We start from the raw sequence: 24,863 nt of genomic DNA, 5'->3' as shown, positions 1-24,863 counted from the left end.
TATGTTCAGAAATTTGCAACGTGTCAACAAAACAAATCCGACCATGCATTACCAACGGGCTTGTTACAACCATTGCCAATACCTTAACAAAAGTGAGTTAGCATTTTCATGGACTTCATCACCAGACTTCGAAAGGTAAATGGAAAAGATTGCATTTTTGCGGTGGTCTACAAGTTGACGAAGTACGCACATTTTTTCGCCCTCTTCGCTGAGTTCCAGGCAGCACGAGTGGCAGACTTATTTTTCAGGGAGTTTTTTGTTTGCACAAGCTGCCAAAAAATATTGTGAGCGACAAGGACATACATTTCCTCAATACCTTCTGGACATAACTTTTTTGGTTAGCAGGGACAGAATTGTTGCTATTTGTGTGGGTTTTGTCACCACAAAATGCAGGTAACAGTACGAAACTTTTTGAACTTAATTTCGCATTTCTCTGAGTTTAGTTCATTATTTAATTGATTAGTGTTGATCAACCAATAAACTCCAATTAATATAATGAATCCTTTTACTAAAGGCTTTCATCAAGTCTTTTTCATTTTTCTGTTTGTCGAGCCTATGCTTGATTTTTCAGGCCTTCAAAGTCTTTTTTCTCGTTTTTCAATGTGTGTTTGTTGATTTTTATTCTTTTGGTTTTGCTCAAATCATTGCTTTCGGTTTTCCCTTCAATTTGATCTATCTTAGGGCTTAATTGGAGTTGGCAATCAAAAGATATGACCAATGTAGTGCCCAAAAAGTGAACATTTTTTATGCAACTGCACAAATTAAAATATCGTTTTATATTTTTTTTTTGAGATTCACTATTTGAAAAATATAACTTAAATTTACTTTATGTTATGTTTTTAAGTTACTTTATCATTTAAATTTTCACTTAAGGGATGAGGTCGGGATCGTGCCCCGGGTGATTTTGACGGCATGGATGCCCCTCAATCCTTGGCTCTAAGACGAAGAGGTTTCAGGCACGTGTGGGCCCGTATCAGGTTCCTAAATCTTTCGATGGTGGCCTTCACTGGTTGGTAGGTCGCAGGCCTCATGCCTCGCTAGGTGGCCTTGCAAGTTTGAACCCTCCATCAAAAAAAAATATTCACTTAAAGTAACTATAGTGCACTTTATGTTATATTTTTAAGTTGAGATTTTTTTTTTTTTTTTTCACTTAAGTGACTCTATTAACTATATAGTTCAATTTAATTTTTAATATTATAATCAAATGCTCTAGTAAATATTACTTATTAAATAATATTTACATATTATATTGTTAATATGATAGTGTAAATATAATTTATGTCCCACTTAAGTTATATTTTATCAAAATTAAATTGACATGTGCTTAATTGACCACTTAAGTTGTATGCAACATGTAAATGAGGAAAATGCAATTGCATCTAAAAGGTGAGATTTTGAATGAAAATGCATGTAAGTGCATAAAAAAGATGCAAATGCATACTGCTAAAACATGCAATCACACCAAAAAGATGAGACATGCATATTGCAAAAATATGCAATGACAGCAAAAAGTTGAGCTTTGCCTTGGAGGCCAATTTTAGGACATGTCATTGCACCAAAAAGGTGAGTTTCACCTTGCATGCATTTTTTTTAAACATGTAATGACGCCCAAAAGGTGTGTTTTGCCCTATGGAGGTTATTTTTGAAAGTTTTAAAATATGTAATGGCACCAAAAATGTGAGTTTTGCTTATACCATGTGCATTTGTATCCCAAAAACCTATTTTTAAAGATTCAAGGGAAAAAAACTTGATGTTTGTTTTTCATCAAAAATGCTTAAATCTGCCCATATAATGGCTTCAAATCCATCACAAAAGTGGCATTTTTGAGTTTTAATGCATAGATATGCATTTGGGGGTCATGATTTGCATATTCAAGACTAAAATGGCTCATATTTTTACATTTTTGAGCCACTTTTTTATTTAAAATGCCCAGATTTGGGGCAATTTTGATCACGTTTTGGCTCAAATTAAAGTCGTTTTGGCATTTAAATCCATATATATGCTATTGACGAACATTTTTTGCCACTAGATGTCAAAAAAACTTCATTTCATGTCTTTTATGAATCATGTTTTGCTAAAAGCGCCCAGAAAATCGAGGTTTTTATCCACTTTTATGTGTTTTCAAGTCACTTTTTTGCATTTGGATCCATGTATTAACATTTGGGGAAGTTGTTTTTGCATTCACAAGTCAAAAATGAGTTAAAACCATGCATTTTTTTGCCACATTTTTGTGTAAACGGCCCAGATTTTTGCATTAAAACATTATTTTTTTTGTTACAAAAACTCAAAAAATGGCATTTCAGCCCATACATTTGGATCAAGAGGGGTCGTTTCTGAGTTTTAATGCACGCTCTTTGGAGACCATGTATTTGGCATTTTCATGTCAAGTTCGGCCCTTAATTGCTCATTAATATTTGTTGAATGCAAGTACAGAAAAAGTCAAATTATTGTTTGAGAATCCGGATTTGGAGGAGAATTGGTCTTCAAAGTCTTATGATTCTTGCTATTTTTGGCTCTTTAATCTCCAAGTAAGTGGACTTTTTCAAACTTGCTCATCAATTCATGGTTATATTGCTATTTCCATGTATATTTTAGCTTGAAGTTGCACACTTGTCCAAATGTATGCTATGATAAGTTGATGAAAACTCTCATTTTCACACTTTTGGAATTTCCCCAAATTCCAAATTTGAATTTGCACTTGAAAGCAACTTGCTTGTTGACATGTTTGAGTTTAAGACCAAAGGCATGTGTTTGATTTGTGCTTGATTTTCAATGTTTGCTTGCTTGCTTTTTTGGTTTTTCTCTATTTTGAAGAAGTTGCAAGTTCTTTCCTAAGAACTTGAGCATATTTCATTTCACTACACCTTCCATTTCATGCAAAAGCATCATTTCATTCCATTTCCATCTTTCCATGTCATAACACTTCACATCTCATTCTTCACATAAGATTACATGTGTTTCCATCCATCATCCGCACATACATATAATCGCATTCTCCATTTCTATTTTCACTCATCTCATCCTCCATTCGCATTCACATGTCATCTCAGTTTCCGTTTCTCATTACATGTTGCATATACATGTAATCCACTTTCCGTGCAATGACATCTTGAAAACCCAAGTCACTTTTTAAAAGTCAAGAGTCTTCATTCACACGCATTCCCATGTGTTCCACCTTCATGTCTTAAAGCATATCCATCTCCATCCATTCTCACTTCACCTACCATTTTCCATCCAAATGCATATGTTTTCCCATCAAGAAGGCATGTTTTGATTCTCAAGAAGTAGTAATTCATTTGATATTTAACTTGAGGTTGTATGGGAATGCGCCAAGCACTTTGTTTCAAAAAAAAAAATTATAGGTGCTGATGGAAAATTATTCCGAGTTTACATCCGAACACGTCAAAAATGTTTTCAAAGTGTCAGAGATTCCAGAATGTGTCAATCTACAAGGGAGAATTCACGACAACATAAATGAGAAAAGTTTGATCACATCAAGTTTTCAAATGACAGCAGACAATTCGTCAAAGAGAGTCAAAAGTTAACAAGGTGAATGCAGTGACACTAAATACAGGAACTCCTGATCCTGTGATCATCTGGGATTGCATCGCCAAGTACAAGGTCCTTCAAAACAATCCCTAGGATTGTTTCAATTCTCTTTCGTCTTTCTTCTTCTTCTTTCATGTTTGTAATTTAAGATGATGTATTACATGAAAATGTATAATTACATGTAATGCGAGTTGCATATGTAGTTGCATGTAACCCAATAATTTCTCTCTTAGTTAGACCAGGTCAAAATTGGTTGAGTTGCTCCCATTTTTTCTTCCATCTTTTTCTCAACTCCTTTGCCTATATAAAGGAGTGCCCCCTCATTGTAAAAATCATCTTTTGTTGTATGCAAGAAATCTCTGCCACATTTACGCAAGCATAACTTTGATTGTCTAGTACGAATTTGGGAGAAAAGTGAATAAAAGAAGCAATTGGATTCGAAGCTTTGACTGTAATTTGTGTCTATTGTCTTTGATTCATGTTAATCGAGCATAGTGAATTAAGAAGCAATTGAAATCGAAGCTTTGACTAGGAGTGGTTGTGGCAATACATAGACTAGGAGCTTTGACTGTAGCTTGTATTACCATCTCAAATTCACGAAAAATAGTAAGAATTCCTTATTTTTGGAAGTCTTTGTGCCCAATGGTAGAAGTTATTCTTATAGCGTAGATTAAACCTGACTTAAAGCCAAACTGGTAAGCTTTCAGCTAACCTTTGAGTTAGTGTTGATTTATTGGTATCACCGTTTACATCTCTAGATAGAAGTGTAGTTTGAGGTTTCATCTTGCCCATTACTCGCTCCGCAAGTAAGTGGATTCTTTCTCGAAAGCTAAGAAGAAAGAATATTGGTAACACCCCTTATAAAATCTCTCAATTTCTTGCTTACCTTGAGTTGATCCAAGGAATGGTGAGAAGGGGAGCCTTCCCTTTAAGGTAGGCGAGACTGTCTCACACATTGTGGCTGGTCATCCTATTTTTGCGACTGGATTTTACCCAAAACTATCGGTTGCAAAATAGCCACCCAACAATTGCCAAGTACCAGCTATCATCCCTAGACCAACAGACAAACAAAAATTGTGAACAAGTGGTTGGAAGGATACCTCCAGAGCTATGTTTCAACACAACATGTGTGGGTTAAATGACTACATCTAGGGGAGTATCGCTTTAACACCACTTACCACATGTCGATTGAGATGGTGGCATTTAAAGCACTTTATGAATATGAACCCCCTCATTTGTCAACGAGATTATGGGAGTTAGGCGACAAGGGAGGACTGACTACAAGAAGGACAGGTCTTTTTGAGGTCTATGAAGGAAAAGCTCAAGTGGGCACAGAATCAGCATATGTATGCTGATCAATATCGAATGGAAAGAAGATTTGAGGTAGGTGACTTGGTATATCACTAACTACAACTGCACCATCATTCATCCTTGAAGGCAAGTAGCAAGGAAACGTTAAGGCCACATTTTTACAGTCCTTACTAGGTGATCTAGTGCACAGGGGAAGTCATCTAAGAACTGAAGTTGACAAAGGGAAGTTGCATCTACAACGTCTTCCATGTATCTTGCCTAAAGAAAGTCATGAGACAAAACATCACCATATCGGCTAACCTACCAACTTTGAATGAAGAAGGGAAATTGGTTTTGGAACCTGCCAAGATCCTTGATGTGGAGAAAGGAAACTAAGAAACCGTATTATCAAGGAGTTCCTTGTAAGATGGAAACTTTTAATGATCGACGATGCCACTTGGGAAGGCAAACAAATCATGGAGCACCTGACACTACAATTGCTTGAGGTCAAGCAATTTTCGAGACAGGATGACTGTAGTATTCCCATCATAAAATTAATAAAAGATTAAAACTTTGTATGTGGGATAATTGATTTAGTATATCTCACACCCATTTCTATTTTATTTTCTTCTATGTCTTTGGCGTGTCATGTGTCGGCATGTTGTTTCCCCTTCAGTAGTTTTCTCCTCTGACAAGGTATATGTCCATCAAGTTGATTTGTTTAGGTATGTGACTTCGTTTATTTTATTTTACCTATGAATTTCATTGGGAGTTATGCTTGTGTGCCATTTCGGAAGTGGAAGGTCTTCCTTATTTGGCCTGTGTAGTTTCAGTGGGTCTCAAGCCTACCCTATTTTGTTTGTTGGATTATTTTGCTCGGATCTGGCAAATCTCAGCACCATTGTGTTTGCAACTATTATTTTTGCTTTGGCGACAAATTGCATATCTTATTGTTTATTCAATACATTAGGCACAATCTCAACATATATGGTATTCAATATTTGTTACTAGATCACAAATCTATTCATTATCGGTGTCCCTTTCCACTAAATAGCTAACTCAAAATTGCATATCTTATTGTATATTCAGAACATTAGGCACAATCTCAACATATATGGTATTCGATGTTTGTTATTGGATCACAAATCTATTCATTATCGGTGTCCCTTTCCACTAAATAACTAACTCAACCCCTCATCTTTCCAACACATCATCGTCAAGTAGACTGTCCCAGCGCACATCCTCATATAATGCTCCCTTATCTCCTCGTCATACCTCACCCCTCCATCTGCCTATATGGTCTAATTCCCCACCGTACACTACACCATTTATCCCCATACGTCTACAATCATTGTGGGATGATTCCCTACATCCACCATCCTCTTTGGCAAGCCTTCACATCGTACAATGTTCTAGGTGTGCATTATAACCATACAACTTGTCTAGTAGCCCTATCCTCGGTCATACGGCTTGTCCATCACTGTACGCCTTGTTACATCCTCAGTCCTAGGTCTGTATTGTTGTCTCCATCTCTAATGTACGAACTCAGTTAGTCTGGGTACAAGCACACAAGTGGGACATTACAACATGAAGGAGAACTTGAAAGTTTCCATGAAATCACACTAACAACAAATAAGGTGGCAAAAGTGGATTTTCTCAAGTTTATGATCTCTCTCTGAAAAATTTAATATTAAAATATGGAAAAATAAACGAATTCGACAATATTATATACCCAAATTTGGTTTTGTCGTCCTTATCTTTGAAAAAATAAAAAATGTAGGAAATAAATTGGATTTTTCATCTTTAACATGTCCTAGAACTATTGCCCTTCAAGAAGTTTTATTTTCCTTACGTTGATATATTGTTGCTATGGACAAAATCGCCTCCAATCCAAGGAGAATTCGCTACCAAATAGAGAAGTTCGCTTCTTATTATGCAGAGCTATGATTACTTTGGAGGGACACTTAAATGGTTTGCAAACACCCCAATTGCTTAGGCAGCCAAGGAGCCCAAAGGGCACATCTCCCTAGGGGACCATCTTGGGGTCACAATTTTTAATTTTCAATCTCTGGGTTGTGAAAATGACCAACGACTTGGGTATTTCTAGAGACTTGGAAGACAAAGTTCTTGGGTGAAAATCCTAAGGTGAGAGGATTTCCACCAAATTTGATTTTAAAAAATCATCCCAATTTCAATCACTTGGCTTCAAAATTCCTTTCTCTCACAACTCTATAATCGGCCCATTTGACTTGTCTTTCATTTTGCATGAGGGAAATAAGGGTAAAGGGAGAGGGGGTAATTCTAAGTTGGGAGGATTATTGCAGTGGGAATTCTCTGAAGAAAGGCTTTCCATGGTGGGAATCCTCTAGTCAGAGAATTTCTACCAAACATGATTTAGCTTCCCCTTCAACAATTTCTAACACTTCCCTTATTATCAATGAGTTTCACCTCAACTCATCATTCTTGACCTCTAGCACTTGTTTGAACTCACATTTGGCACAAAGTAAAAAGAGGGGAAATTTTGGTTTGTGAGGATTAATGTGGTGGAAATCCTCTACAAAGAGGATTTCCACCAAACATGATTTATCCTTTTCCTTCAATTATCTCAAACCTTTCTCTTGTTATCATTAAATCTTTTCTCAAGTGGCATCATTCATCTCCAACTCTTGTTTATTAGAATAGAAAAAATGGAGGGGTGGAAATCCTGACATGGGAGCAATTTGTGGGTGGAAATCCTAAGCTCTGAGGATTTCCACCAAGTTAACTTAGCACTTCATTGCCTTACATCTTTCCAAAATTTCATCATTACCAATCAATTTCACCTCAACTCAATATCCCTCGCCTCTAACACTTGCTTGACATTCATTTTGGTACAAAGTCAAAAGGGGGAAATTTGGGTTTGAGAGGATTATGGTAGTGGAATCCTCTAGCCAGAGGATTTCCACCAAACATGATTTCCTTGAAATGTCATTACCTAAACTTATCCCATTTTGACCTTTAACAATTTTTTGTTCCATTTTTCTTCATGATGTTGAGTTTATGCCTTAGAGCAGATGTGAGTGCCTTTGAAGATGGTGGAATTTTGGGCTTGGTAGGACTAATGTGGTAAGAATCCTAAAGAGAGGATTTCCACAATGGAAAACATCTAGTCAGAGGATTTCCACCAAACATAATTTTGCCACGACTCCCAAAACTTGCCATCTCGCATCCCTCATGCCATTCATTTTCAAGTCATCATGCCTTAGCATCATTTTGAATCAATTTTGAGCTGATGAGAAGAAGGGTGGAAATCCTAAGCAGAGAGGATATCCACTAAACATGATTGCAGCCGTTATCCTTAATAAAATTACCATTCTTCCTTCTCTTCATCATTTTAACATCGCATCAACCAATTTATTGGCTTAGTAAGGATCCTTCATAACCAAGTTTGCACCACATCCCTTTGTACTAAGGCAAAATCTTGGGATTTTTGGGAGAAATTATAGCTGATGGAAATCCTAGAGATAGAGGATTTTCAGAGGATTTCCACCACTTTCCAATTTGCTCAAATCCTTCTCCCATCTCCCAAGCATGTAAACCTTTCTTAATTAGATTAAAACTCTACCCTTACACTAGGACTTAGGCTATAACAATACCTCAAAAGGACATCAAAACCCTCGCACAAATCTTGGACACATATTACTTCCTAGCAGGCCAAAATTGCTCAAACTCAACCTTAGACTTGAGACTTGAAAATGCTACCAACTAAAACCACCTAAAACGACTCCTACTTGCTAAAGCAAAATGAGGGAGTCCTCATTTGCAATGGGGCAATGGTGTGAAAATCCCACAACAAGAAACTTGAATGAAATCCTCTGCATTATAAATGTGGAAGTTTAGAATACAAATAAAATGTAGAAATCAAATAAACTCAATATACTATAAGGGAAGATACCGAGTAGTGGCTATAGCTAACTTTGCATCCTCAATTGAGGCACTAGACAATGTCAAAACTTCTCAATTTTTATTGTTCTCGTTGTTATAATTCTTTAGAATAACTGAGACGGGGGGGGGTGAATCAGTTATCCAAAGTCCAATGCCACTTTTTTCCAAATCCTTAATAGCACATAACTGAAACTATCATGCATGCAATTTGAACATTTAAACAACTATGAAAAGTAAACATGCATCACACCATAACACTAAGAATTTGATAACCCAGAAACCCTCCAGGAATAAGAAGCTAAAACTGGAGTTGGGATAATACGCACAAAAATAACTGCGCAATTGATTTCAACCACTTTTGATGGTCTGCCCTGTTAAAGGCTACAACACATTGTTAAATGTGACCTTGTTAGAGGATTTCACCATACTGTTAGGAATGGGCCTGGTTAAAGAACTTTGGAACATTCACTTGGAATGTCACCCTGTTAAAAGATTTACAACATGGCTATTAAACCAACCTAAGTCTATAGGATTTATCTTAACTGTTACAATTGCTAGAGAGTAACAATAATGACTTTTGATCTGATACAACTTACAACATATCTTGCAGATTACAGATCACACTTCAGTTCAATCCTTTGCTTGGCTTTAACCGCTGCAGCTCTAAAAGCTTGTCATCTCAAGCTTTGTCATCTTGAGTCTTCTTACTCATCATACCAATGCAATCATATCTATGGTCACCTATCGAAGCAGAGTATCTGTGCTCTCTTCCACCTTAGCACCTTCTTCATCACTTCATGCTTTCATGCTTTCATGCTTGACCATCACACTTTGCTTCGTGACCTTATGACTCCTTAAATAGAAATCTGGAATACCTTTCCCGCTCGATTCTCCCTCTCCAACTTTAGGGTTTCAATAGATTAGGTAAGATACAATGTATCTATCCCTTATCTTGCTCTTATCTAGAAACTTCATCTAGAATCCAATTGTATTTGTCACAAACGGTTTACATAGTGTTCTGTGCCACCAGCTCATCATTCTTATCTTCTATCTGATTCATAGAATTCTAGATAACAACCATGTCGGCTCAGATCTGGCGAATCTTTGATTTTCAAAATAATGCAGCAACTCAGCATTATTGATTTACTGATGCTCGGCACCAGAAGAAATTCTGTGAAACTCAGCACTTATATCTTGCTCGGTACTTGAAAACTTACTCAACACTTGAAGACCACTCGGCACACACTAAGTTGAACTTTGCTCGGCTTCAACTAAAAATTTGTTCGGCACTAACTAGCTTGCTTGGCTCTTGATCTTTGATATGTCTTGGTGTGTCCATCCTTTGGGTCTTAGAATATGTTATCAATACACTATTTCATCAATGGCTTAGCTGATCCTTATACTTCATTACAACATCATAACTTCAACCTTTCTCTAGGTACTCTAGTTACATCTTATTGATTGCCACCTCCTTGTCAATCAACCAACTTATAGTATTTGGATCAATAAAGCAATTGTCATTCATGCAAGTAGCAAGTTTGACATCAATGACAAAACAATGATTGAAAACATTCTTTACCAGTTCCATTACTCTTCATTCATGAGCTTTTCAATCATTTCCAACACTCATATGTGACTTAACTACTTAAAGTTAAGGTTTCAACTTCTCACCAATAACGATGCACTCTATAGGAGAAGTTATGCACAAAAGGGTCTGAAAGTGGCAAAAAAAAGGGTTCACTGATACTTGACCCCATTGCACCATTAATTATTCATTCAATCACCAATAGGGGTTCACAAAATGTCCCGTAGTGCTTCACAAATCTCCAATAGTGGTTCATAAATCACCAGTAGTAGTGTGCAAATGAGTTGTTCATGAATCAGAAAAGACCAAAAGCCAAAATGACCAATTGTTAGTATATAAATAATCCATGCTAAAGAGTTCAATGTTTAAACCTCTATTAGACCCGGATTCAGTACTTACTGCCAGAAATTCCAAACAAGCACCCATGTAAATTACAAATTGGGTATTTAAGATGTTGCCCCCTCTGAATACCCAATCTGTAAATTGCATATGCACTATATTTGTTCGGAGCGTGGCTTGCTCTCTTCCACCGAAACGTAACTGGGGAGATTTAGGTGCAGAAAACTTATTTGCAAATAAAACTGTATATAAAATGAACAATTTGGTTAACATTAATCAAATAGGGCTCTTCAAAAATAATGATTAAGCTCAATGGACCTTGCCACTAATAAATATTGATAAAGGCTCCGTGAACTTTTTTAAAAAGGAAGAGTGTTTTTAAGAAGCAAGCAACTACACACAGATTGAAGATAAAATTCTACAAAAGCTCCATGAATCGGATTCGTACCAGATGATAATAAACCCCAAGCTCTAACTTGCAGAGGGCGGCTGGCAATGTGGCACAATAAACTTGCGTTCCTTGGCCATTTCAAAGTTGAAGATAGTAACAAGGCAGTCGCTGAGCTAGAGCTGTGCTTGTAGGCACTACATGAATACATGTGATGAGAGGCCACACTCTGCATATTGTTGTAATTGAACCGAGCTCGGCTTAAGTCCATTCAAAACAATTGTTTCAGATGCCGTTGATTTATCTCTAATATTTTTCGTAACCAACCTCCTAACGTATCTTCTTCTTCTAGCATAAGATTATCTTAGCTTTATCCTTTTTTCATACTGTGGTGTTTTCACTATATGAAAATACATTTACTAATCATAATTAAACTAGCTTTATCCTTTTTCGTCCTGTGATGATTCAATATATGAAATTACATTTACCAATTGTAATTAAATTCTCTATATTCGTGGTGTGTTAAGTACATATGTAATTATGGTGATTAGCTGTAATTAAATTGTATATCTTGTGGTATTTTGAAGACATATGAAATTAAATTTATTAATTGTCATTAAATTCTATATATTTGTGATGTTTCAACACACACAAACATATATATTGCAGTCACTTATAAATTTTGTGTTTATTAAAGCAACAACATGAGACACTAGAAACAATAATTGGAAGACCATTTAGAATGCACCTTTTACAATGAGACAAATACAATCAATAAAAGATCAAGAGTCACAACTTAGACTTTGAACTAAGGTCTCCACAATGAGAACTCATTGCTTCAACCAACTAAACTAAACCCCTTCAATATATATGAAATTATGTCAATTAATTAATTGTCTTTCAACTTTATTTAGTCAATAAATTAAAGAAAAAATTCTTTGAGAATTGACACCATTTTCCTAGACTATAGAAAATGTTTTTTTTTTTTTTTATAAGTAATTTTTCAATAAAAATTAGCAAAGAAATTGAAATTAGAAATATCAGTTACCTTATTTTTCCTCTATTCTTATCCTTATTTTTTGGTTGTCTTTGTACTTTTAAAGAATTTTCTGACTTTGTGTCTTTCTATATTCATTTCAATCTATTTTTCTAATAGAATGTAATTTCTTATTTCTTATTTGATTCCACTTGCCATGAATCATGTTGAGTAGGTATTGTAAAAGTTAAAACTACTTTGCATCTATATTTACTAATAATCAAGTTCTAAAAAGTTCAAACTACTTTTCATTTAGAGAATTTGCAAAGAATATTGATAAATATAAATAGAAAATATAAGAGATTCTTTTTTGTTTCTTCCACTTTGTCTATAATATTTTTTGGAATCTTTAATAATTTATTTTTCAAGCATTATTTTTGTATATAACTCTACCAACCACCATCATACTATTGTTAAACTTGGAAAATCTTTTTTATATATTATTCTTGTATATAATTCTAAGGTGTCATTTTAAAATATGATATAGTTAACTTGATACTTGTTATATCTAAAGATGATAAGAAGCATGAAGCTAAAAATGCAGTTAATTTGAGGCAAATGAATAAACTTAGAGTTGTAATACTATAAAGTTGAAGCCAATGTAATGAATAATATGTTGGAAAAAGAAGGAAACAATAAAAGAGTGGTAAAGTATCTGCTTTTGTAAGGGGACCTGAATGAAAACTTAGACCAAATCTAAGGTAATATAGGGACTTCCTTGATCTAAAGAGAGTCTTCAAGCCGATGCAAGAGATCTTTCTTCCCAAATCATTCACTCATCTACTACCTATGTTATATTTATGTTGTTTTTTAGTTCAAACTCTTTTTCCTTTTGCAGGTGAGATAATTTATTATATCCCCACGAATGACCCTTTAATATCTTATAGAGATTGATCTCAATAACCTGCCAGAAACCATGATTATTGAAAAGGATAAATTAAGAAGGTTTCTTAAATATGGGCAAGCTACTTTCTTCTTTTACGAGCTCAAGTATGGCTATCAATGGAGAAGGACTCTTGATAATTTGTGGATGTTTGAGCACATGTGTTGGAAAATGAACCAAGTGATTAGGAGGAATCATAACACCATAAAGGAGGAGATCTTTATGTTGTGCTAGATCTAGGAGTGGAAGAATATTGTCAGGATGGAAGGCCCACTCAGTTGGACCACGTGGGTGGATACTTACTCTAATACTATGCTCTAGTTCTTCTACTTCTTATGTTTTGTTCTTGTTGTTTATGATATGGCCTAGTTGTATATTTGCTACTTTAGATTCGATTTGAGGCTATGCCTCTTTTTTGATCCTCGGTGATCTATGTACTCCCTTTTTTTATCTCTCTATAGCTAATACAAAAAAAATAACCTACTAGAAACCCTAGTGGACCCTATTGTCCTACATTTTGACACCACAAAATGTAGGTAACAATATGAAACTTTTTCAAACTAGTTTCGCATTCTTCAAAGTTGAATTCGTTATTCAATTAGTGAATTTTGATTGATCAATCAACTCTAATTCATATAATGAATTTTTTTACTAAAGGTTTTCGTCAAGTCTTTTATGTTTTTCTGTTTGTCGAGCCTATGCTTGATTTTTTAGGCCTTCATCATCCTTTTCTTCATTTTTGAGTGCGTATTTGTTGGTTTTTAGTCCTTTGGTTTTGCTCAAGTGATTGCTTTCGGTTTTCCCTTTTATTTAATCTATCTTATGGCTTAATCGGAGTTCGCAATCAAAAGATATGACCAATTTAGTGCCCAAAAAGTGGACATTTTTTATGCAACTACATGAATTAAAAATATCATGTTATATTTTTAATTTGACATTCACTTTTTTCACAAATATAACTTAAATTGACTTTATGTTATGTTTTTAAGTTACTTTATCATTTAAATTTTCACTTAAAGTAACTATAGTGCACTTTATGTTATAGTTTTAAGTTGAGTTTGTTTTTTAATTTTCACTGAAGTGGCTATATTAACTATATAGTTCAATTTAATTTTAAATATTTAAATCAAATGCCCTAGTAAATATTATTTATTAAATGATATTTGCACATTATATTGCTAATATGATAATGTAAATATTATTTATGTCACATTTAGGTGATATTTCATCAAAATTGAATTGACATATGTTTAATTTACCACTTAAGTTGTGTGCAACATGTTTATATGAAAAATATACAAGTACACCTAAAAGGTGCATTTTTTATAAGAATGCATGTAATCTCAACTTAAATATGTAAAGACATCAAAAAGTTGTCATGTTTATGTCTTATGTGTTTGCACCCAAAAGGTGCATTTTGGCCTTTGGGTTGCAAATGCAAGTTTTAAATACATGTAATTGCACCCAAAAGGTGTGTTTGGCCAACAAGACATACAAGTGCATCTCCTAAACCCCTTTTTTGGGCAAAAAGCATATTTTTGAAACATGGAATAGCACCCAAAAGGTGTGTTTTGATCTTAAGAAATCCCACTACATGTTTTTAAAACATGTAATGGCCTCTAAAAGGTGTATTTAGCTCTATGTTGCATATTTAAAACATGCAACCACAGAAAAAAAAGGTTTGTTTTGCATTCAACTTCATGCAGTTTTCTTTTAAAACATGTTTTTGATGATTGAGAGTGTTGGGACTCAAAATTGAAGCCCTAATTTTGGATATCATTCTAAAAACTAAGTCAAATTGAGCCCCTATAAGTGTTTTTCATGCATATGTACTCAACAATCATTTTGAGGCCTATGATGTGTTTCAAGTGTTTAGCATCTTTCATACAGTGTATACGTGTGTCCCATAATGATAATTTGTCATTCTGAATCATTCAGTGAAGAGTCATTTTGAGCATTGTTCAAATCTGCATTTTTTGCCCAAGTGTCAAACAGTGACAAAGAGCTTAGTTTGTAATTGAATATCTTGCAACTAGTTAAATATCATGACTCATCACTTTGGGAGTGTTGAGTATCCATATCAGATAACATATTTTTTATATTTGAAATCATTTCAATATAATTTGACCAAGTTTTGAATCCCTCAAAGTTGGTTGTTTATTAATGTCATGCTAATGCAAATTTCACAAAATCTCGAGAAGCCCTATTTGACCAATTATAACTTTGACCCAATTGACCCTATTGAATAAATTCATTTTGCATTACATTCTAGAGGTTAGAGGCATGCTATGTTCTAGATTTGAGCCTATGATGAATCTGTTTGACTAGTTTTCAAACGCAATTTTGAATGCAATTTATGAAGTTTTACTAGTGTCTAAAAGTACAAATTGATCGATAGCTCTGTTTGGGATGTTATAACTTTGAAACCATGATAGTTTGATCCAAATGGATTGTACCACTATATTCTTCTCTAAAAATACTTCAAGTGTGCTAGCTTTCAAGTTTTGACCAATCTATCTGCACACTTTCCCAAGTCCATTTCGTTTGAGAAAATCATTATTCTGCTAATGTTCCTAGTTTTGCAAGTCCAAATACCCAACTTTGCATGCTAGCCAATTTTGCCTCATTATTCCTTTTAAGGCTAAATCACATATTTATATTCCCCATGTGACAATGAACCAATGCCCTAGTTTTCATGTCCCCAAGTGATCATATGACCTATTTTCAAAGCCAAAAATAGTTGCACTTTTATGTTTCTAACTTGATCATTTGCAGGACAGTTTGAAGTGAGCAACTTTGATGGTCAATATATTTTGACCCAGATATCATCAAGAGCTAAGAATTTGCAGGGTAAATATATATGGACCAGATAATCAATATGCCAAGTTTCAACTCCATGCTTTTTAATTTGGTTAGTTTTGAAGTCAGCCTCAGAGTGCCCCTAGCACAAAGTTGACAGTTTGTAGAAGAGGTTAAAGATGTGTTGTGAATGGTGAATCAATGATTGATTTTGATTTTAATCAATATGAGGAGTTGAATGGATCAGTTTTAAATGTTAGTTGTTTGAAAATGAATTTTTTTTAAGTTGGACCCACTCTAGGGCCTGATTGACTGCATCAAACTAGTAAGCCTCGAGGGAGCCAAGTTAAAAAGAGCTACAATGGCGATGATCATTAAGAGTATTTGAAAAATGCAAATATCATCAATTAAAATTAAATGATGTGTCCTTATACACAATGAATAATAAAAGAGAAATTTGAACATACCAGAAGGGGTTTGAAAGCTTACAAAGATAATGTTGTGTTTAGAGATAGGTTTTTCATTGAAATGATGACTTAATGTTGCTCTTATAAGATAATGTGTTATGATTTATTCCTAACCAAGATGGAACCCGAGTCTAATAGGAAGCAAATAGAGTGCTTCAAATGCTTTCTAATATACATGCTAAAGCAACTAATATAGTTTTTTGGAGTTACTCAAGAGTCATACAATTTGTGTTTTTCTCATCATATCCCAAACTAATATCTATATGGTTGTAATGAAACAACTACTCTACAATTTGTTTCATTTTACAAAATAGGGACACAACTATTTAATTGAGATGCTCAAAAGAAGCAAGAAAAAAGATAACTAGAGGAATGTGTCATATTTTGAGGTCAAAATGGTGTCTTAAGTTATTTGACTGATGTATCAACCATGCCTTGATGAAGTAAGCTTTCAAGTCATGTTTTACCTAGATTGTCTATGGACCATCATTTACATGGTATTTTGTTTATTGAACCTTAAAAAAGAATGAGCATTCAAAGCTTGCTCATAGACAAATGAGAAATAAATCCTCTTGCTAATCTTTCATTAAAGAGTACTTGGGTGTAGGCTCATGTGTGTTGAAGTGGATGAATCTAGAGACATGTATACATGCACTACAAGTTAAGTGGGATAAATCCTAGCTCTTATTAGGATGGACTCAAATAAGTATTTTTCCTTGGTGAAGAAAAGTGCTATATATATTTTCCCATCCTTAGAAAATTGATTTTCTTGCATGTGTAGAAATGCTCAATTGTAGTTTGATCATGTAGTCAAACATTGATTTTGATCCATAAGGCTACATTGGATGTGATTGTCTATCCCACTAAGATTGTGGGAAGTGAAGGAGGTGTCATGTTGATGACTTCAAGATAATGAAGGTTTGATCTGCTATGGATGCCCTATTTTTTTATCAACTTCAAGCAGCATCTTGTAGTGATGGGCCTAACTTCTATGAAATCAGACATTCATGATAAGAAGGTGGATTCTATCCAATATCCATAGGGTTGCACAAAGTATGCATTATGCATTTGGGTCTTCTCGGTCAAATTAGTGAATCACTTCCATTAGGTGTGCTCCAAAAATTGTAGTTTCCCTATATATATAGGCATTGGGAATTATAGAGAGCACAAATTCTCTAGTGCATGAATACAATGGGGTGTGTTCCAAAATAAAGGTAGTTGGTCTTTTTGAAGTGCATTTTTTGCCAGTTTGGTATGCATAAGCATGTTTAAATAGAGAAGTCACATTATGGAGTCAAAGAATGAGCAAAAGATTAGCAAGAAGAAAGGATTTATTTTTGCTAACTTGGTGATGTCTTTCATTTCTCATTGCTAGAAAAAGAGGTTTTGTTCACACCATTGGAAAGAGGCCCCATTTGATTATTTGCAAGTGTGATCATGCATAGGAAATGTGATTAAGTTGGATGTCATCTAATTATCATCGATGGTTGCTAGACTGGGGCTACCCATAGATTTGCAATGGCAGAATATTCTCAATCGATACTTTTTATATGAGGCAACTAAGTTTTTCTTTATCCCACATTGAGGCCATAGGAGCCCTTTTAACTCTTTTTATAACCAAATACACAAAGTCATTATGTCTTAAAGACACAAGCCTTTTAGAGGCAAGACTTGCATGCATGGACCCCATGACCTAGCTAGAGGCCAACAGGTTAAAATTTTGATCCAACATGGTGATGATGTGGACTCGAGTAGCAAATGGAAAGATGACATGTGGCACCTTGAGAACCAGCAATAGAGTGCCATGTGGCACATATTTTGAGACATGGTATATAAATCAAGGAGATGACATGGTAGGGTTGACATGTGGCACAACATCATGCGATGTCGCATTGTCATAAAATAGGTGGCAGATGCACGCAAAAATGTGATAAGATGACATGTGGTAGGGCGTTGAGGTGGTTCCAGTGATGTAGCATGTATTATGAGGTTGGTGATGTGGATGAAAAGGACACATATCACATTGTTGAAATGATGTGGTGAGATGTTGACTATGCATGCAAAAATGTGACAGTGCAACACATGGTAGAGGTGATGGCATGGCTATTCACAGATCGACGTTCCATATTGTGCCACGTGACAACAAATCAACGGTTTTCACAAATTTGAAAATGAAGGTGCTCACTCATTAAGAAATGCGAAAATGTGTAGATCAACTAGAAGATGACACATGGTAGCATGTCAGAGGTTGGTGGTAGTTAGCAAGCGAATTATGTGGCGTCATATGATGCCCAGGTGGCAAAGTTGTCCAGAGGGTGTTGATGGGGCAATACAAACTAGCTAGAAGGTGACGTGGAAATGATGTGTCAAAAAGTATGTTGATGTTTTAGGATGACATGGAAATTTGAACCAATCAATGACTACCACATGTTAAGCTGATCAAACTTGGGTTGACCTTGATTTAAAGAAAGAGGAAAAAATACAAAGTCTAATAAATCAATTTTTTATTATCAGCCTCCTCTTCTGGCGTGCATTTTAAATTGGAAGAAGGTTTTATAATCATTTTTTAACTTTAGGTGAAAGTAAAATTTTCAAAAATTCAAGCTCGAGAATCAATATAAAACTTGTAACTTCAAATGGCTACCTTAGGCATTTTTTAAAGTGATTATAGGACTATTTTATATTGACAAAAAACTCTCAGGGTCTAGTTTCCAAATTTGTCATTTATTTTTGTACAGGTATCAATCGATAAAGGTTATACTAGGTTTTGTCTGAGGTGCTCCAGATGCAACTGCATTCTGGTATATGCAGTTCATTTTCAGTTTCTGATAAAATGGTGAAATGGGTAGGTGTCAAATTTGGAGAGGGCCCTAGTAGGGATGTTTTTTGCCTCCAAAGTTTTGCAATGTGGATTTTGGAAACTTTTGGCATCAAATTTGATAGTTTATCAAAAAGGGGATTTTCTCATCATCTAGGAAGATATTTTGCAAGTTTGTTGAAGATAATGATGAGATCTGATCTGATTTTCAGTTCTACAGAGATGAAAGATGTTTGGCAAAAATATTGGAGAGAGATTCAAGTGGACAAGTGTCGATTCCATATCAGATCTAGGATTCCTTCCTCATCTATATCTTTCTTTCTTTATGGGGTTGGTTCCAGTTTATTAGAGGTTGGTTCCAAACTCTTGGATAAGTTTCCATGGTTTTGATACCACCAAGGTTGAATGTTGTTGGTTCTAGTCTATTGAGCAGAGCTCTAGCTATGATTCCACCATGATTTAGCATTTTCTCTCCTTGTATGAACAACAACAATAAATATAGAGTATAGTTATGATTTTTTGGTGTGTTTTATAGTTCTTTCATGCATCTTGAATGTACTTGTTTCAAAGGAATGAATACAAAAAGAAGCAAATTAATTAGTTTCATTATGATTCTTGTCTTTGTTCTCTACTACTTACAATATTTGGTGGTTTATGGACAAAGAACATAGATTTAGTTGCATCTCATTTCGGGTTTTATGTTTTGATATAATTTATCTTTGATTTAAAGAATCATATAAATGTTTGACACATTTTGATAGGGTAGTGAGTTTCATGAGAAGGTTGTCTAATAATTATGAGGTTTAGTTTGAACACTGATGTTTGATTCAAAAAGTGATAGGATAGATCTAATATCTTGATGTATGAGATATGTCATTGATATCCTAGATGTGTGTTCTGGTCTATGGAATACCTAATGGATAGGGCACTGATCAACTACAGGATCAATTTAGTTTATTGTTGCATATGTGGGGTTTTGCTGATTCAATTTCAAATATCAATCATCCATTTTTTCCTTTTTGTTTAGGAGCTAGAAGGATACCCTCACTCAGCTTGTGGATTTCATAAGTTTTGCAATTTTCTATTGGATACCTCTATTATTGTATGAGTATAGGAGAAATAAGGGTTTAATTTTCTTTGTATAGATTTGGATATACATTTTGAATTGGTACCATATGAATGAATCTAAAGGTCTACCTGCCTAAGTTTTGCAGAGCCTAAAGTAGAAGGAGGAGTTCAACCCTATAGTTGGCCCAGGTTCCTGAAAAATTGTGTCTATCATAGGAGATAGTTGCCCTTAGATGCAATCCTGTCTTGTCTACTTGGTAGTTAAAATCATTGTTAAATCAAGAGCCAACAAAGAGCAAAACTCCATGCAAGTTCTTCGTAAGAACACATTTTTGTATAGTAATCTTAGATTTCTTCATGAGATATCCTTCAATCCTCTCTTTTGGGGACATTTTTTCAAATCCAATCCTCTCTAGGCAAAAATGTTTGATCGCTTTGCCAAAGATGTCTATTTTTAGTTCCATTTGAAGCGACATTTTAAGGAAAAATGCCCAAATTTGGGCCTTCAAAATGCACATTTTTTCCCAATAAGGAGTTTTTTTGGGGTCTTAACCAATCTAGATGACATTGGAGGGAATGTTTTGCATTTAGTGGTGAAAATTCATTCATGCAATGCCCTTTTGTAATCACGTTTTTATCAAAAAATAAGTTTTCTTTCATCATTTGTTTAAAATGTTGGAGTTAGGAGGGATTTTAGGGCATCTTTTTGGAATTGTGCATGGAAAATGCCTTATTGGGTGATCATTTGAATTCCTCTTTGCAAGGTTGAAGAAATCCAAGTTTGTTTGAGAAATTTTCACCATTGGAATTTCTTTCTCCTTCATTTTTGGCACACAATCATCACGTTAATGGACATTTTTCTTCTTGTTGATTAATTTATGCTTATCTTGTTGATTTTAAGCATTTTTTAACTTGATGTTTCACACTTGTTGATTTTGATGTCATGGAAAGTGCATTTTTCCTTTAAAAATGATAAAATGGTTCATTTTCATGTTTTTGGTTTTTTCCCAAACTCCAAATTTGAATTTGCATGTTAAGGTAGCTTACTTGTTGACATGTTTGAGTCTTTTGCTAGGTACATTTTTCTTCTGAGTTTCTTTTTGTGTTTCGTGTGTTTGGATTTTGGTTTTTCTTCATTTTGAAGAAGTTGCAAGTTATTTCCCAAGAACTTGAACATGTTTCATTTCACTCCACCTTCCATTTCATGCAAGAGCATCATTTAATTCCATTTCCATCTTTCCATGTCACAACACTTCACATCTCATTCTTCATATGTGATTACATGTATTTCCATCCATCATCCACACATACATGTAATCTCATTTTCCATTTCCATTTTCACTCATCTCACTTTCTTCATCCAATTGCATGACATGATTACATGAAAAGTCTTTTAGAATTAATTGCATCTCTAGAATCCATTTTTGACTAAAGGTTACTTTTTAAAAGGTTAAAAATGTCATGTGCATGTTTTCCCATGTGTACTTGGACTTCACCTTTCCGCAAAGATGTTTATAAAAGACCACTTTGCCTCAAGGCACATTGCATTCATTTCTTCCATATGCACTTACACTTCATGAGCAAAATACATTTCATTCCACTTCCTTTTTCATTACCTATTTCATCTCATCTTTCATATGCGCTTACATGTAAGCTCATACTCCATCCACATTCGCATGTCATCTCACTTTCCATTCCTTATTACATGTTACATATACATGTAATCCACTTTCTATGCAATGACATCTTGAAAGCCTAAGTCACTTTTTAAAAAGTCAATGGTTTTCATTTACATGCATTCCCATGCAATCCACTTTCATGTCCCAATGCATATTCATCACTCACTTCATGTTCTCTCTCTCTCTCTCTCTCTCTCTCTCTCTCTCTCTCTCTCTCTCTCTCTCTCTCTCTCTCTCTCTCTCTCCACCTACTACTTTCCATCCATATACATACACTTTCTAGATCATTTCCATCCATCATATGTGCTCCATAAGTGTCTAATACATACTTTGAATACCCACCCCTCATGGATTCGTCATTGTACCTAAAATCTCAAAGTTCTCAAGGATTAAATCCCATTGAAACTTTCATGTTGCAGAGAGTCAAGATATGTCAGGATTCCTATAAAGAATTAAGACATCTATTAAAGAAAGCATGCTTCAAATCAAACAAGCAGTAATTCATTAGGTCTTCATTTTTCCAATGGTTGTCTGAGAACCTAAGTTTGTGTGGGAATGCACCAAGCACTTTGTTTCAAAAAAAAGAAAAAGAAAAAGTTAAAGGTGTTGATAGAAAGTTATTCTGAGTTTACATTCAGACACTGTTAAGAAGGTTTTTAAAGTGTTAGAGACTCTAGAATGTGTCAATCTACAAAGGAGAATTAGTGACAACTTGAGCGAGAAAAGCTAATGGATAATTCATCAAAGAGAGTCAAAGGCAATCGAAAGACATAACACCAAGGTTATCAAGGTGAATGCAATGGCACAAAATACAATAACTCCTAATCCTATGATCATCTGGGATTGCATTGCCAAGTACAAGGTGCTCCCTAGGATTGGTTCAATTCTCTTTTGTCTTTCTTATTCTTCTTCTTTCATGTTTGTAATTTAAGAGGATGTATTACATGAAAATGTTTAATTACATGTAATCCAATGATTTCTCTTGTTAGTTAGACCTGGTCAAAGTTGGTTGAGTTGCTCCCACTTTTTCCTCCATCTTTTTATCAGGTCCTTTGCCTATATAAAGGAGTGCCCCCTCATTGTTAAAACCATCATTTGTTGTATATATGCAAGAAATCTTTTCCAAACTTGTCTAAGCATGACTTTGATTGCGTAGTACCAATTTGGGAGAAAGGTGATTAAAAGAAGCAATTGGATTCAATGTTTTGACTAGAAGCACTTGTGATAGAGAAAATTAGAAGCTTTGACTATAATTTGTGCCTATTGTCTTTGATTCATGTTATTATTGTGTGTTCAATAATACAACACAGTGTTTTAAGAAGCAATCAAAGCCAAATCTTTGACTGGGAGTGGTTGTGGCAATACATAGACTAGGAGCTTTGATTGTGGCTTGTACTGCCATATAACATTTACAATAAAATAGTTAGAATTTGTGTACTTCTGGAAGTCTTTGTGTCCTAATGGTAGTTTTTTTCTTATAGAATATAAATCGTCTACTTCTAGAAGTTTTTGCACCCCAATGGTAGTGGTTTTTCTTCTAAATTAAACAAACAAGACTTAGAACCAAATTGGTATGCTTTCAATCAACATTTGAGTTGATATTGGTTTATCAGTATCACCATTTACAACTTTAGATAGAAGTGTAGTTTGAGGTTTCATCTTGCCTATTACTCGCTCCAAGGGTAAGTGGATTCTTTCCTAAAAGTTAAGAGGAAATAATATTGGTAATTCCCCTTACAAAATCTCTCAACTTCTTCCTTACCTTGAGTTGATCCAAGGAATGGTTAGAAGGGGGAATCTTCCCTTTAATGTAGGAGAGACTTGGTCTCATATGTTATGGCTAGTCTACCTATTTTATGACTAGATTTTACCCAAAACTGTCAGTTGCAAAATACCCACCCAACAAACCCCCACTAACTAAAATGAACAATTTTAAATATCATGAAAAATATTGAATAGGGTTTACAAAAATTGCAGTTCAAGAGAATGAGAACATAGGTAAGGAAGAACCCAACAAAGACTAGGATACGTGTAGACATGAACTAAGCTCTATTGTCAGTTCTTCTAAAGATGGACATGCAACAATCTCTAATTTTATGGTGTGAGCATCCAAAAAAAACTACATATAGCCTCTAGAGCCACCTCAAGAGCACACAATTTGAAGGATTACTCTATAATATAGGGTGGAAAACATTTTGGAAATTCAAATGGAAAAAACATAGAATAGAGAAGGACTAATCAAAACATGCAATGGAAGTCCAATAAAGAGATGTTTTTATGTATTTGGTATTTCCAGGTGCATTATCATGCAATATTTTTTTTTTTGTGAAAACAACTTGGGGTACAAAACTGACCATAGGCCCAATAAAGTTTTCTATAGAATAGAAAAGTTGAAGAAACAATATTGATTCCCACGGTCCTCCCTAACATCTATGTGTTCTTGTTGTACATTTGATCGGTGTCTTCCATCTCCCAAAGGTCTTCCCTGTGAGAGTTGCTTAACTTGGACAAATGTTTGCACATCTCTTCAAATATTGGAATGACATACTCATCCGTGGGGTTTTAGAGAAGGACCTACTTGCATTGATCATCATATGAACTTGCCATCCAAATTACAACCTAAAACTTGCAAAATGTAACAAACGATCCAGTTTTTATTCATGTTGGCAGTAACTTTAGTAGATAAAGAGAAAGTGACTCAATAACCAAAGCCCAACTAAAATTAAAGCTTGCACCACCTTAGCATGTGATGGAGTTGACTAAAGAAATGGAATCACTAAATACTTCAAAAGGATTGGCATAGGCCAACACAATTATAGCAGCTAAAATTCAAATAAATAAATAGTAAAAATATATGAGGATAAAAAGGGAAAATCTCTACACTGAAGTTTTCCAATCATTGATCTGTATGTAGTTCAATCTACCTCTTTTGAATCATCATCTTTGGAAAGCTTATGTCTAGTAGACATAGTGTTCCAACTAGTCTATAATCCCCTATTCCAAACTTCTTCAGTATCTCCTTGATGTACTTAGATTGA

The 24,863-nt window shown here is 34.7% G+C and overlaps 1 protein-coding gene across 1 annotated transcript in view; it reads right to left on the bottom strand.

Moving 5' to 3' along the window:
* The window catches only part of LOC149552644 (uncharacterized), a 112,877-nt gene extending 101,408 nt beyond the window's left edge, over positions 1-11,469 (bottom strand). Inside the window, exon 1 of the mRNA XM_089788219.1 lies at positions 11,136-11,469. Within this exon, the coding sequence (XP_089644345.1) occupies positions 11,136-11,346 (211 nt within the window). The 5' untranslated portion in view covers positions 11,347-11,469. The remainder of the gene's footprint in view (positions 1-11,135) is intronic.
* Between the last annotated feature and the right edge of the window lie 13,394 nt (positions 11,470-24,863).

The sequence above is a fragment of the Cupressus sempervirens genome, chromosome 6, assembly GCF_028749045.1.
Source record: "Cupressus sempervirens isolate cs-2001-9-10 chromosome 6, ASM2874904v1, whole genome shotgun sequence".
Classification (NCBI taxonomy): Eukaryota; Viridiplantae; Streptophyta; class Pinopsida; order Cupressales; family Cupressaceae; genus Cupressus; species Cupressus sempervirens.
Note: the sequence above shows the minus strand (reverse complement) of the source record. Positions and strands in the feature narration are given on the sequence as shown.